The sequence below is a fragment of the Sorex araneus genome, chromosome 5 (assembly GCF_027595985.1).
Source record: "Sorex araneus isolate mSorAra2 chromosome 5, mSorAra2.pri, whole genome shotgun sequence".
NCBI lineage: Eukaryota > Metazoa > Chordata > Mammalia > Eulipotyphla > Soricidae > Sorex > Sorex araneus.
In genome coordinates, this window is record NC_073306.1 from 16450540 (window position 1) to 16462597 (window position 12058).

A 12058-nucleotide genomic window follows, 5' to 3' on the forward strand; every position below is an offset into this window, starting at 1 on the left:
CTGCATAGATGTCATATTTTTATTCTTCTCATCCAGTTCAAACTTTAATGTTAGCCATCATGAAATCTTTCTTGTTCCCAGGATAGACACATGAGTGAATGGCTTCCCGTCGAAAGTAAAATAGTACCCTTGCCACTTCTGTATCCTATACCGCTGTGAATGGTCAGGAAGTGGGGAGAAGCCAGTTAAAAGAGTCGGGCAACATATTCACACCAGGGCTACTAGGCTTGCATGTCTGAGAAATTTCCGTACCATATTTAGGGTGGTGAATGTGCATCCCATTCCTCTGAGTACCAGACTGTTTCTCTACTCTAGAGTCACTGTCACTGTCATCCCGTTGCTCATCGATTTGTTCGAGCGGGCACCAGTAACGTCTCTCATTGAGAGACTTATTGTTACTGTTTTTGGCATATCCAATATGCTACGGGGAGCATGCCAGGCTCTGCCGTGCGGGCTCCATACTCTTGGTAGTTTGCCGGGCTCTCCGAGAGGGGCGGAGGAATCGAACACGGGTCAGCCGCGTGAAAGGCGAATGCCCAACCGCTGTGCTATCGCTCCAGCCCTACTCTAGAATGTATTCACAAAGAAGTAGTTAAGTAGCATATTTTATGTCTTGGGAATAAATAGTACTGAAATTCACAGTTTGACTGTCCATTCAAGATTTGAGCAAATCATTTAACTGTTTTATTCATGACATGAGAGCTTAGAAACACTTAGACAGTTAAAATAAAACTTTTAAAAACTTAAAGAGGACATTTTCTTAGATCACAGTTCTTTTCCACACCTGCATATCTAATTCTTGGCATCTCTGCTTCAGTTCTTCTTTTTCTCCCAGTGCTTCCTGAAGTTCTTCTAAGGCCCTTTTAAGCTGAAATAGAAATGTACCAATTCTTAAGAATTATATTTTAATACCATTTGAAAAATAAACTTTCTTAATAAAATATATGTTGACATTGGAAATAGCTTTTAAATTTACCTAATAACAACTACATTTTACCTTAGAGGTTTATATAAATAATATTTATGGGCTCATTACACTTAAGGTTAAGAGAAATAAAACTTTATGCAAATCATTGTGAGCTTTTTTTTTTATTTGCAGAGAGGTGGGTGTGCCACACTCAACTGTGGTGGCTGGGGGTCAAAGATGGTTTGACCCCCAAGACAAGTGCCTTACTTCTATTCTATCTCTCTTGCCCCTTTGTGGAATATTTAAATAAAAAAGCATTCGAAGAAAGTGTTACTAAAAAAATTAAGACAACCATAAAACATTTTTGGAGAAAAAATCGTTTTAACAACTTTTAACCTAAGAAAACTGGCAACACTCATGAAAAATATACCCATTAAGAAAGCTCTGAAGTCTTTCCCTCTCTTTCCTCTTTCTTGCCACTACAACCCAGACTAAATTGCATAGGGGACAGAGTGGAACATGCCCAGTGGAAGGTGACAAAACAGAAGAGAGAGAGGAGTCTGAAGCAGAAGGGCTTTAAGCCTCGATGAGAGCAACTGTGACGACAATTACATCACTTGGTTTAATAAATCAGAACTTGGCAGAAGTTTTGAATTGCCTACTATTTTACTGTATAATCACAGAGAACATATATCCTGAATGTGTGTCAACAAAAGCTCAAAGTCATTCAACTCTTTAAAAATGATCATAAGAAACTTCAGGGTTCAACACTATATAGATTTATGACAAATACATGATAATACTCATTTCAGATCTTTGTTAAATTTCAAGGAAGAACATACTCTTGTATATGCTCTCCTAAGTCAGTGTTGTGACAGTAACTGACAGAATTGTGTCATTATGAGCATTTTCCTCATATACTCAAAACACTCACCTGTTGTTCTAATTCACCAACGGTATCACTGGGAGGAGCACTCAATATTTCTTTACTCATCAACTAGGAAATTAAAGTAGAAAGGTTTTAACACAATAAATTAACGCTCATGTGGTTAAAAAAATACATTTATCTGGAAGTCAGCAAAATACTGGACAGTCTCCCTGCATATATTTGGTGATCTTAGATTATCCAAATAAAATTATACTGGAATTTAAAGTTAAACAACACAATGTTCAAGTACTTAACTAGTAAGAATATTATAAGTATGCTTGACAGACATGTAGATGCATTTTACATATTTGGGTCGCTGAGAAATGACAATCCAAGTTCAGAAAGATCAATTACTAAATACAACCCAAGCATTAAATAATTGTTTTTAAAGTCCATAGCAGTAGCACTTCAAAATACAGTCCTTTGACACGTGATATGGAAAGGTTCCTCATGTAAAAGGCCAATTTAAAAGGAGGAGTCAGGCATTTCGTTCAGGAGTCACCCACATCCCTGCTCTAGATTTTTATGTTACAAGGCCCCCTTTACGTACGGGGGCCCCCTCCCCTCCAATGCTGCCTACATTCCGAGTCTAGCTGTGTGATGACTTCTTTACCTTAGAGACGAGCTTCCTATTTTTTAAATTTTCACTGGAGTGCCATGATTACAATACTGTCAATGCCGGTGTTTGGTGCATACAATGTTCCACCACCAGTGTTGTCCACGACCTTCCTCCAATGCCCCACGGTCCCCTGCCATCCAGTTCCCCTCCCTCCCTGCACGTAAGTCAAAGGACACAGCCCCTATATGGGTGCACAACTACGTGGACGGGTCATGAAAAATTCCTGAATGCTTCTGAATGCACAACTGAAAATTAATTCCCAATCCAATACATAATGAATCTGTGCTGTGTTTCTAGCAGTGTCGGCCTGTGGCATCAGAGAACTCAAAAATGGGTGAGAAGTGGGAGAAGCCCAGCTTTGGAACGCAGAAATGAGACTGCCAAGGAGGGCGAGAAGGGAAGGGGCTGTGGGTGTGGGGCAGGGGGACAGAGGAGAGAGACTGGTGGTAACATAGAGGCACTGGGGCACCGGTGAGGGGGGTCCTGGACTATTTGGTGGTTTAGGGATGAGGTAATGACAAAGTTCAAGTTTATGCAGGAAATATGTTTCCATAAAATTTATGCTAAAAGATTTCTATAATGTGGTTTAGGATCCTCAAAAACGTATAGTACATGATAAATAAAACTTACCTCTTGAATAGCAGTCATGACCACGTGTTGAACAGATTCTTCAAGCGTCATTATATTTTTAATATGTTCTATGATTAAAAAAAATAAGATCTGAAAAAAGTCTATCAAATAGTACTTTACTTTAGCCACTAACTTAACATAATAAAATTAATTTATTCAAAACAAATTTTAGGCAAAAACATCTCTCTGGAAAAAATATATGTTGAAAATAAATAAATATTAAATACATTTAATACAGTTAAAAATTAATTTATTTCAGTGAAGATGAAAATAATTTATAAGAAGAGATGTTGCAATGAATCTTAAAATAATATTTCTGCCTTATTAAATGTTTGAGATATTGGGTAAATTCATTTTTATTCAATCAACTTCTAATATCTTAAATATGTGAAATTTCATCAGCTACTTAGTTCACTTCATGCAATCTCTCAAAGAAGAGGCACACAGACAGCATGTGGAAACACCTCCTCATGCACCAGGTCTCATGTGAAGAAAACTCCCAGACCTTCCCACAAACACTCAGGCAATAAGCTAAGTTGATTCTGCCCCAAGAGAAAATTAGAATTACTTGACTATTAAAAAAAAATAAAAGAGGAGATACAGCAAATTCATGGATAGAATATGAAGATATTATGCTAAATAAGTCAAAGATGCCAATGAAAGATCAGATTTGTGTCAGGGAAAGGAAAGGACAAGGACAGTAAACAAAACTTCTAGATAAGTTTTGTTATCTCTAAGGTATATAAGGACTAGGGAAGCAATTCACACCATGACTTATAATAACATTTCCAAATCATATTTATGCTACTATATTATATAGTTACATATGTACATTAAAAGAGCTGATTCTTGGTTCTCATACAAGGAGATTTTTTTTTCATTTTTTTATCACTATGATGATGGATGCTAACTGAACTTAACATTGCAATTATTTTACAATACATCAAATAGCTATGGGGTATTACCTTAAAATTAGACAGTGTTGTGAATATATATCAATAAAACTAGAAAAATTTTTGCAAGAGGAAATGATGAAAATACTCATATATTTGCTAATTTAAACCCATGTTAGCTGAATGTTCTTCAGATTTAAAAAAGCTTCCAAAAAATTTAAGAACTTATCATTTTCTAAAAAGCTGTTTAATCTGGAAAGTTTCTATTACTTCTCAAAATTTTTTATCAGTAAAGCCACGAGGTGGCCAAATTCTGTTATAAACCTGACCATACGGTACAGTGGTCAGGGAAAGGAAAGAATTACCTAGAAAATGCACAAGAGGAGTACAGTTTCCTTAATGGGGTTTCTAGATAAGGGTATCTCGAGTCTGCTGAATTCTTTATAAAAACTGCCCTTTCTTTATTAAGAGAATCAAGGGACTGTGGGGCTGGAGCAAAAGCACAGCGGGTAGGGCATTTGCCTTGCACGCAGCCAACCCAGGTTCGATTCCCAGCATCCCATATGGTCCCCTAAGCACTGCCATGAGTAATTCCTCAGTGTACAGCCAGGAGTAACCGCTCTGCATTGCCAGGTGTGACCCAAAAAACAAAAAATAAAAGGAGAATCAGGGGACTGTTATTCAAACTTGTTAAAGACAGAAATGCCACAACACCTTAATATCATATTAGAATTCAATTTTGCAATGTAGTATGTGTAGAAATTATTTTATATTCAAGATTCAAAAAAAATTTAAGTTACTAAATTATATAACTTATCTGTTTACCTATATAATTGACCTACCTATTTCCAAAACAAAATTCAATTAGATAATCCTGATTTTTAGAAATTACTACTTTGTTTATATTTACTACTCACTTGACATATCTAGGAAGTAGTTTTTAAACTTTACATATCGAGGAATTGATTTTTTAAAAATCTGAGAACAAAGGGCTAATGCTTTTAACTAATTAGAATACAAGATATTATTTCAAAATTTGTCAAAGGCTATAAAAAAAAATCATAAATTTAAGCTAAAAAGGACAGCCTAAAGTAATATAGCTTAGAATGTGAGTAACATTAATTCACAAGAAAATGGGAAAAATAGTTTTAATAACAAATACTAAATTCTACTAACAAAAAAACCAAAGTCAAAAAGACTACTGAAACAAATATGCTAAAATTAGGCAAAAAAAAAAAATGTTCTAAATAAGACAGTAGCTGAAACAGACCAAAGTCATAATCAAAAAGTTAAAACGATACCGATTACAGAAAATTACTAAACTTACACATGAATTGCTATTTGTTATGAAAAGCATGACAGTTTTATTTGTCCTTGAGAAACCGATTCTGATCTTTATTAAAATAATCATGTTAATCTTTGACAGTACCTGTTTAAGTGACAAAAAATTCCTACAGAGGACTGACTTGCTCCAGGGGAAAAAAACTAATTAAGGGAAGAAACATCAATTCTCTAATATTGTTTTTGTTTTTTTGCAGATAAATGACAACTGATTTTATGAGTTTTCTTTTTTCTCTCCCTTAGTTTTTCATTAAGCTTCACTCCGCCTCGTGTATGTGTTTGTTTTGTTTGTTTCAGTCAGTTAGATATACTGATCGTGTTTGCTATGGATTCCAAGTTTTTAAAATTGGTCATCCAACATTCTGTTATAACTGAACGCGACATAGTTAAGACTAAGTTTGGACAAATCATACAAAAAGCATCAGCATCAAAGATCACAGTACCCAGATGGATTCAAGGCCTTTCAACAAACACATTTTGATCTAGTCCATTCATCACTACCAAACATGATGCTTTTGTACTCAGCAGGTAACGAGACACTGTATGGACATCCCAGTAAAAAGCACCAATCCCATGTATATCAGCAGTTCCCTTATCTGGAACTTACATGGGAAAGGCATTCCTCTGAGTAGAGCAGAATATCATCTGAAGAAATCTGGAGTATAATAGATGTGTATTTATTATTAAAAAAAAAAAAAACAGGGTTTTTCAACCGTCTCTCCTCAAGATATTCCAAGGGAAACACAAGTAAGAATTCTTATAAATGGGGGTCACGGAATGAGATTAGCAGGCCAGCCAGTAGTGTCGGGGAGGAAGGCCAAAGAATGAAAAAATGTTAGCAGAGGGTATGGCTTTGCCTTGAATGTGGCTGACCCAGGTTCCAGCCCTGGCACCCCAGACAGTCCCCTGAGTATCACCAGGAATGATTCCTGAGTGCAGAACCAGGAATAACTCTGAGCATCTCCAGGTGTGGTCCAAAAAAAAAAAAATAGTGGAAAAAAAAAGGCAGTAAAAGGTTGAAAATTTGTTGTATTAAACAGTGACAACAACTGAGACAAGAACTATAACAACAACAACAACAAACTATGACAGGAACAATACACAACATGTGTAGCTGTACTGGCAGAGCTAGAGTGAAATTCAGATATTCTGATTTATATTCCATAGTGTTTACTGCTAAGCTTTAAAGTAATCTCTAAGCTACTCTCTGTAGCAATTCAGGCTGTTTCTAGAAAGTGGATATAGTGGGTTGAGTCAAATTCACTTACCTTGCTTCTTTTCACAGTTGACTGCACAGCCTAAAATAAGCTGAAGCAACCTTCCAAGCTCCAGAGAATCTGAATGTTCAGTTATTTGGTTTAGATCAGGGATAAGATCTTCAGAAATCTGTTGACCCAGAAACTGTGGTATCAAAACAGTAAATTAGGTGACTAATTTAGGAAGGTCACAAAGCATTAGCTACATTTAATTACTGTAAGAAAAATTAAATGTAAATCAGTTCATAAAATAAACTAGATAAATAAATTACAACCCACAATTAATAACTACAATTAATAACTAAAACCAGTTAGCAAATTTTAAATACTCTCCAAAATTTTTAAATATATAGAAGCAATTGAAATAGTTTACATCAAGTGTTCTTTGAACCCATGGTCAGAAAAAGATATTTTTAAAAGGCTCTAGGCCTTACCTATTAAAACATATCTTTCCACTAAAAAAATTAAGTAGGCTGGTTAAGCTGAAAGATACTCAAAATTATTTTGATATGTGACTGATTGGGCTGGAGCTATAGCACAGCGGGTAGGGCATTTGCCTTGCACACGGCCGACCCGGGTTCAAATCCCAACATCCCATATGGTCCCTCGAGCACCACCAGGAGTAATTCCTGAGTGCAGAGCCAGGAGTAACCCCTGTGCATCGCTGGGTGTGACCCAAAAAGAAAAAAAAATGCTTCCAAAAATGAATCAAAACTTAATATTAGAGAACTTGTTAAGAATAAGGAGAGACAGGGATCCAGCAAAGTCATCCCCGGTGGGCCCTGTCTTTGAGCCAGATCTCTGGAGCCATCTTCGGATGGGGGTTCTGAATCGCTGCCCTAATGAGGGGCCCAGTGCCCAAGCCACACCTCACTTCTGCTGACAGATAAATGGCCCAGCTGCTGAAGCATCTCAGTTCCATAACCCAGCTGCCCCTGTGATACCTCCAAATTTCAAAGTACTAAGCACCACATAGGAGCACAGCAACTCAGATGGGAAGGCTGCACAGAAGCCACTAAGCAAAACCAGTTAACACTGAAGCCTCAGCTAGCCCCTAACAGCTCAGTAAATTGTCAGACAATGACTTTAGTAACACTAACGTGAGATATAAGTTGTAACAAACAATATAAAGTATTTTGTTTCTGCTATGGGAGTAGGTTAGGGGGTGGGTGGGAAACTTGGGATGTTGGTAGAAGGAAGGTCACCTGGTGGTGGGACTGGCGTTGTAACACTGAATGCGGAAATAACTGCATTATGAACAACACTGTACCTCACGGTGTTTAAATAAAGTTTCACACATTAAAAAAAAAAGTAAAAAATATCTCTTTAAATATAATGTCTGGTGCGATAATAATATTATTTTCACTTAACATATATCTCCAGTTCACCTATGGAAGCACAATCTCACAATATATCTGTGTTGCTGTTCACACTGAAATGTCCAGTGTTTCAAGGAGGAGTCTATTTTCATTTAAGTATAAGCTCTACGTTATGGCACTGCAAAAATCAAATCATAAAATGGAAATTCTGTTCTTAAATATATAAATTAAAGAATATCAATGAATTATTTTATACTATGTATTCCATTAAAGCCTATTTGTGTTCACAAAATTTTAGTGTTTTTGAAATGGCAAAAAAACATACAATACTGCAATTATTACACTTAAATAACATATTATTTTGTTATGAACAAAACCAAGCCATTCTTCAGGTCAATATAATTATCACAAAGCATCTTATATTGAAACAAAGCCATATATTTTTCATACCTCACTGTAGTAACTCATAATTCCTTGAAGCACCTTCTTTAAATTGCTAGCCTAGTGGAGAAGTTATAATTATTTCACATTAATAATGAAAGAAAATACATGGCAAGATGAAAGACAATAAAAACACCTTTTAATGAAATGAAAGGAGCATGCAATAGAGTTCTACACATGCAAGTACAGGATATACTATAAATACTCTTTAAGTGTAAGAGTTCTTCTTCTGTCTAAAAAAGTTTAAGTTTTATTTTTAAGAACCAAGTAGACCTGGGCTGGAGAGAGAGTACAGTGGGTAAGACACTTGCCCTATATGTGGCTGACCAGGGTTCAATCCCCAGCACTACTATATAGATCCCCAAATCCCACCATTTTTGCATTGGGCCACTTATCAATCTCTGAACACAGAGCCTAGAGTAAGCCGTGAGAATAGCTGGGTGTGGCTGTGGCTCAAAAAACAAAACAATAACAACGAAAAACAACCAAATAGACTGTCACTGCATTTTTTAAAGCATAAATGTTAGGGGGCTGGAGCGATAGCACAGTGGGTAGGGCGTTTGCCTTGCATGCGGCGACCTGGGTTCAATCCCCGGCATCCCATATGGTCTCCCAAGCACCACCAGGAGTAATTCCCGAGTGCAAAGCCAAGAATAACCCCTGAGCAATGCTGGGTGTGACCCAAAATGCAAAAAAAAAAAAAAGAAAAAGAAAAAAGAAGCATAATTTTAGATGTCTCCACTAAGCACTGTCGATATAGACATAGGTTTTTGATGTTTTAATAAAAATATACAATTATCCCTTTGATTAAAGGGCACAGATAGGCATTACTAATCAAACGGGCAAGAGTTTGGGAGGAGGGCAGGTCCCAGGCATGCATCCCAGAGGGGGACAAGGTTACAGACTCTTCTTTGATTGGCTGCTTTGCTTTCCCTTCCGTTTGTCCCCACCCCAGGCCTTAGCGCAGACCTGTCAGATGAAGCCTCTCCCCGCCGCTGGCACTGAGTGCAGGGCTGAGGGCTCCCCTGGCGGGATGGGAAGTGCGTGTTCGCGTGTGTCTGACGGTAGACGTCCTTTTCTAACTCTCTACGCACTTGGTGGTTCTGGCTGAGCCTTTTTAATACTGTTTCATACACATTCTAGAAAAGGGAAGGAACTGATTTCCCGCATTAACTCAGCACAAAGGAATGTTAGACCCACCTTGTCATGTGCGTCATTTGCATGTTCTGTAGGGAGGCTGTTGGAGGGATTCCCCTGAATTACGAATTACGGAATTAGCCTAGCCGTGTTGGGGCTGGTGAGTTCTGCCCAGGGGCAGGCACTGTGCCTGGGGCCCACATCAGAATGGGAGAGCCCTTGAGGCTACCTCCATCCGGGAAGGAGGAACAGGAGGTGACAGACAGAGGGGCGGTGAAGTGGGAAGCAGGCCTGGGGCCCTGGGACACCCAGTCTAGGAATCAGGCTCCGTTGTCTGAGATGCTGGCTTCATGCGCTATGGCCAGAGCCGAGGGTGAGGAAAATCTGGGAACATTAGCTACCTATGTATCCTGATCGTCCCTAGAAGGCCCGCTCCACTTGCTCTCCAGATCCTGTAGGCTGTCCCGAGTGTAGGTCCATGAATAGACCACAAAAGACCCCTGTGGGTGGCAGATCTCCCAGCACAGAGGGGTGGCTGGTTCAGGTTGGGGCAGGGAGAGGATTAGTCTTTGTTGAAAATGTTTGCTGTTTCCTCATTCCTTTTCTGCCTTAACTTTGGCTCCTTAAAGGCTCAGCTAAACCCTTCACTCTATAGTGAAGTATAGTGACCGCTCTATAGCGGTCTGTACCCAGTGAGGTGAGTGGCGGGTGGACTCTGCCCTGGACAGAGCCTCTACACCTGCCCTGGCCCCGACTCCTGCCCGGCCTCGCCCCCTCGCCACCAGTTGCTCCCAGATCTCACTTTCTCCTGGGCAGAAGACCACACGGGTGTTCACCTAAACCTTCCTTCTCTGTCACCTATCTCGCCTCAGAGTGAGGTGCTTGGAAGTCTGCTTGCAAGCTGTCTGAGGCGTTTTCTTATTCTGTTTTTTTATCCCCCTTCCCAAGGTGACACAATGACCTTCTTCCAAATAAAACCCACCGCCTGGCCAACCAGGTCGTCCAGAAGGCCCCAGGCCCCGCGGTGCCTCCAGCTGGCCCCTGGCTTCCCTTTGGTGTGCCTTCCTTCCATATGAAGTTCTGGGTTCGCTCTCCTGTTTGGGATCTTACTCAGTGTTGTTAGGTTGAGTTTCACCGTTGCCCGAAGCCGCAGAGAAGTGTGTAAATGCCAACTTGCCATGTGTGTATACATGTACGTGTACATATATAAGCTAAAAGTATATATTAGCAGTTTGCCATGAGATAACACAGTGTGTGCAGAATACATGCCCTTAAATTATGACATCTATGTGTTTAAGTTCATTGTCACTGTAGCACTGTCATCCCCCATTACTCATCGATTTGCTCGAGCGGGTACCAGTAATGTCTCCATTCTGAGTCTTGTCGTTACTGTTTTTGGCATATCAAATATGCCACGGGTAGCTTGCCAGGCTCTGCCATGCGGATGAGACATTCTTGGTAGCTTGCCGGGTTATCCGAGAGGGGCGGAGGAATCAAACCTGGGTTGGCCGTGTGCAAGGCAAATGCCCTACGGCTGTGCTATCACTCCAGCCTGTTTTTGAGTTAAATTAAAGTATTTGAATATTTGGGAAAGACTTGTGAACATACGTAAAACCAAACTACACTATACCAATTATAACAACAAATATACATATACATACGTATGTAGACAGAGAGATAGAGAGCCTAAAGAATAAAAAAGACTGAAGCTGGAGCAATAGCACAGCAGGTAGGGAGTTTGCCTTGCACACAGCCGACTCGGGTTCTATTCCCAGCATCCCATATGGTCCCCCAAACACCGCCAGGAGTAACTCTCGAGTGCAGAGCCAGGAGTAATCCCTGAGCATTGCTGGGTGTGACCCAAAAAGTAAAAAAAAAAAAAAAAAATAGAAAAGACATGCTAAAACAAACAGAATCATAACTACAGTGTCTAAATGACTACTAAAATTACAATTTCAGAACAAAAAATATTACTGGGCAAAGAAGCTTTCCCTAATAAAATTCAATAATCAGGACATAAAAATCGATTTATATATAAATCTACTAACAAAGATTCAAATTATATGACCTGAAAATTAACAAGACTTAAAGAAATTGACAAATTCCCCAATAACTATTAGAGATTTCATAACTTCAGTTTTTCATAGTTGAAAAACAGAAAAACAGTGATCCCGGGGGCCGCACGCATGTGCGGCCTCTCCGCAGCTGCACAAGCGTGAATCCAGACCCAGCAAAACCTCTTTCGGCATGGGCAACTCCTCGCAGAATGTCTCCAGCCTGAGAACTAAGCCTCGGCCCCGTGCCCGCCCAGGAGGGGAAAGGTATTTCTCTCTCTCGCCTCTTTCTCTCCGGGGATGAAGGGCGCGGTGGCTGCCATATTAAGACGACCACAGATTGGGTTTTCAAGCCTGCAATTATCTAATATCTGGAAGAAATCTCCCTGGACTTCTTGTTAAAGTACAGTACCTTATTTGTCTTCACAGTAGGTCTGAATCTAGTGGGGTACTCCTAACAACAATAGTGAGGTTTGTGTTGAAATATTGAATGTAACCAAAGTAAACAGAATGTAAAATGAAACTTATCAGTT

At 39.2% G+C, this 12058-nt stretch overlaps 1 protein-coding gene across 1 annotated transcript in view; it reads right to left on the minus strand.

The window, feature by feature from the left end:
* Positions 1-12058, minus strand: part of HOOK1 (hook microtubule tethering protein 1) — a 65356-nt gene that overhangs the window by 28427 nt on the left and 24871 nt on the right. The window contains exons 4-8 of the mRNA XM_055138696.1: positions 8344-8394; positions 6587-6719; positions 3085-3152; positions 1842-1904; positions 785-868 (exon numbers count right to left, since the gene is read on the minus strand). Of these exons, the coding sequence (XP_054994671.1) occupies positions 785-868; positions 1842-1904; positions 3085-3152; positions 6587-6719; positions 8344-8394 (399 nt within the window). The remainder of the gene's footprint in view (positions 1-784; positions 869-1841; positions 1905-3084; positions 3153-6586; positions 6720-8343; positions 8395-12058) is intronic.